General features: G+C 60.1%; 1 protein-coding gene across 1 annotated transcript; it reads left to right on the forward strand.

Moving 5' to 3' along the window:
* Positions 1–1,067: 1,067 nt before the first annotated feature.
* On the forward strand, positions 1,068–2,647 carry LOC105996319 (chromosome unknown open reading frame, human C20orf195). Its single transcript, XM_013030360.1, has one exon. It carries the CDS (start codon positions 1,562–1,564, stop codon positions 2,645–2,647), a length of 1,086 nt encoding a protein of 361 aa, XP_012885814.1. The 5' UTR covers positions 1,068–1,561.

A 2,647-nucleotide genomic window follows, 5' to 3' on the forward strand; every position in this document is an offset into this window, starting at 1 on the left:
CGGACCCCCACGCGGCTCTCCAGCCGTGGGCACGGGGCCCACGCGGCTCTCCAGCCGTGGGCACGGGGCCCACGCGGCTCTCCAGCCGTGGGCACAGCCTGCACAGCCAAGGGTCTGTGAAATGCTTCAGGTCAGAGCAAGACCCGGTCAGGGGACCTGGAGCCCTGGTCCCAACTTGCACTCATCCCAGAGCCCCAGAGCCTGTTCTTGGGGAAGGAGGGAGTGGCTGCTCTAGGAAGGTAAAGGTTAACCTCTGAGGACTGAGCCAAAATGGCCTCAGGCTTACCAGGAGACCCTTACCAGTCGCTCAGCTCTGTTCATCATACATCCAACCTCAGAGTGACAACCACAGCTTCCAAGGGAAGCCACTGACCTAGCAAAGGGCACTAGAGCCGGGGCAGCAGCCAGTGGTGTGAGGGATCCAGGCCCTTCCCTGGAGCTGTGACTCCAGGGTCAGCCTTGTGGCACATCAACTCCACAGAGTTCAAACTCTGGAACCTCAGATAGAGAGGCACCATCTAGGAGGCTGAGACAGGAAGACCTCTGGAACCCAAGGCTAGAGGCCAGCCTGGGAAACAAAGTGAGACCCCACCTAAAAAATAAATAACTGGGCATGAATGGCTCACACCTATAATCCTGGCTACCTGAGAGGCTGAGATCTGAGGGTCACTGGCGCCAGCCTGGGCAGGAACGTTTGTGAGACTCGTATCTCTAGTCAACCACCAAAAAGCCAGAAGTAGAAGTGTGGCTCAAGTGGCAGAGTGCTAGTCTTCAGCAAGAAAAAGCTCAGGGACAGTGCCTAGGCTCCGAGTTCAAGCCCCAGGACTGGCACACACACACACACAACAAACAAATACCTCAAGAGATGGAGCACCTGTCTAGCAAGCATGAATCCCTGAGTTTAGAAAGGGATCATATCGGTCAATTCCACTAACACGTGGAATTACAATCCTTTCGTACAGCTACTTAAAGCTAATAAAAATATAATTTAAAAACAAAAGCAAAACACCCACCACTAACCTTGGAAGCAGACAGAGCTGGCAAGCGTCTTAGCTTTGGGCTCCTGCTGTGGGGACTCTCCCTGGAGTCAGCGCAGCCAGGGAGGAGGCCCTGCACACTCCGGGGGCTGCTGTGATGGGGGTTCCTCTGCCTTTGACTAGCCTTTGTCTTCTGCTCTGCCAGTGCCGTGAGGTATGGAGGGTGTTCTGGGAGACGCAGTAGGTGCCCGTGCTGTCCAGGTCACTCTGAGCCCTCTTCGAAGCCCTGAGGACGCTTCCCTCCACCCGGTGTCAGGCCAGGCTCACACCGGGCCCTAGAGCTCCTCAGTGGCCGGAGTTTCCGCTCGTGCCACTCTGGCCCCAGGCGCTCCTCCTCTACCTCACCCTGTTGATCACTGGAGAGGACAGCTTCACCTCCCCTCGGCATTCGCTTTGTCCAGTCGTTGAACCTGTCTATTCTGAGAAGCTGCTTCCCAGGGGGAGGGCAGAAGAGGGTGAGTGTTGGGGGTCAGCCTAACAATCAAAGCTTATGCTCAGCCCCCCCTCCCCCCAGCTCCTAGACAATGAGCTTCCAGGTGACAGGCCTGGGCCTGGACAAGATGAAGCTGGACTGTCCGCAGTCCTTCCTGGACATGGAGGAGGCGGAGGAGGTGGAGGAGCAGCAGCTACTGGAGCCAGAAGCATGGAGGACCTACATGGCGCGGCGCAATGTGCTGCGCGAGTTCCTGACCACAGACCTGAGCCCCCACCTGCTCAAGCGCCACCATGCCCGCATGCAGCTGCTCAAGAAGTGTTCCTACTACATTGAGATCCTCCCCAAGCACCTGGCCCTGGGCGACCAGAACCCGCTGCTGCTGCCCAGCGCCATGGTCCAGCTCATCGACCCCTGGAAGTTTCAGCGCATGAAGAAGGTGGGCACGGCACAGACCAAGATCCAGCTCCTCCTGCTGGGGCACCTGCTGGAGCAGCTGGACCGGGGTCACGCGGAGCTGGATGCGCTGCTCGAGTCGCCTGACCCACGGCCCTTCCTGGCCGGCTGGGGGCTGGTGGAACAGCAGTTGGCAGACTTGTCTGCGGTCATGGACAACTTCCTGGCCATGATGGTGCCCGGACGCCTGCATATCAAGCACCGCCTGGTGTCCGACATCGGGGCCACCAAGATCCCGCACATCCGGCTCATGCTGAGCACCAAGATGCCCGTCATGTTTGACCGGAAGGAGTCAGTGGCCCATCAGGATTGGGTCAGCCTGCGCTGGTTTGTCACCGTCCAGCCAGCAGCACCGGAGCAGTTTGAGCTGCGCTTCAAGCTGCTGGAGCCACGGACACAGCAGGAGTGCGCGCAGTGCGGCCTGGTCCCCGTCGCCGCCTGCACCTTCGACGTCCACAACCTGCTGCCCAACCGCACCTATAAGTTCACCATCAAGAGGGCCGAGAGCTACACGCTGGTGTACGAGCCCTGGAGGGACAGCCTCACTCTGCAGACCTTGCCCGGGCCTCGCAGGGCCCCGCCCGGTCACGGCCTCGCCCTGCAGACCTCCCCGGAGTCCCGAGGGGCCACGCCCAGTCACAGTCTCGCCCTGCCATCCTCACCGGGCCCCCCCGGGGCTGGGCACACCCAGCCGCCCCTGACTGCACCCTCCGAGAGATGA

Source organism: Dipodomys ordii, unplaced genomic scaffold (genome assembly GCF_000151885.1).
Source record: "Dipodomys ordii isolate 6190 unplaced genomic scaffold, Dord_2.0 Scaffold129, whole genome shotgun sequence".
Taxonomy (NCBI): Eukaryota; Metazoa; Chordata; class Mammalia; order Rodentia; family Heteromyidae; genus Dipodomys; species Dipodomys ordii.

Coding starts and splice junctions, on each gene's coding strand:
- LOC105996319 (XM_013030360.1), top strand. CDS start 1,562: ATGAGCTTCCAGGTGACAGGCCTGGGCCTGGACAAGATGAAGCTGGAC.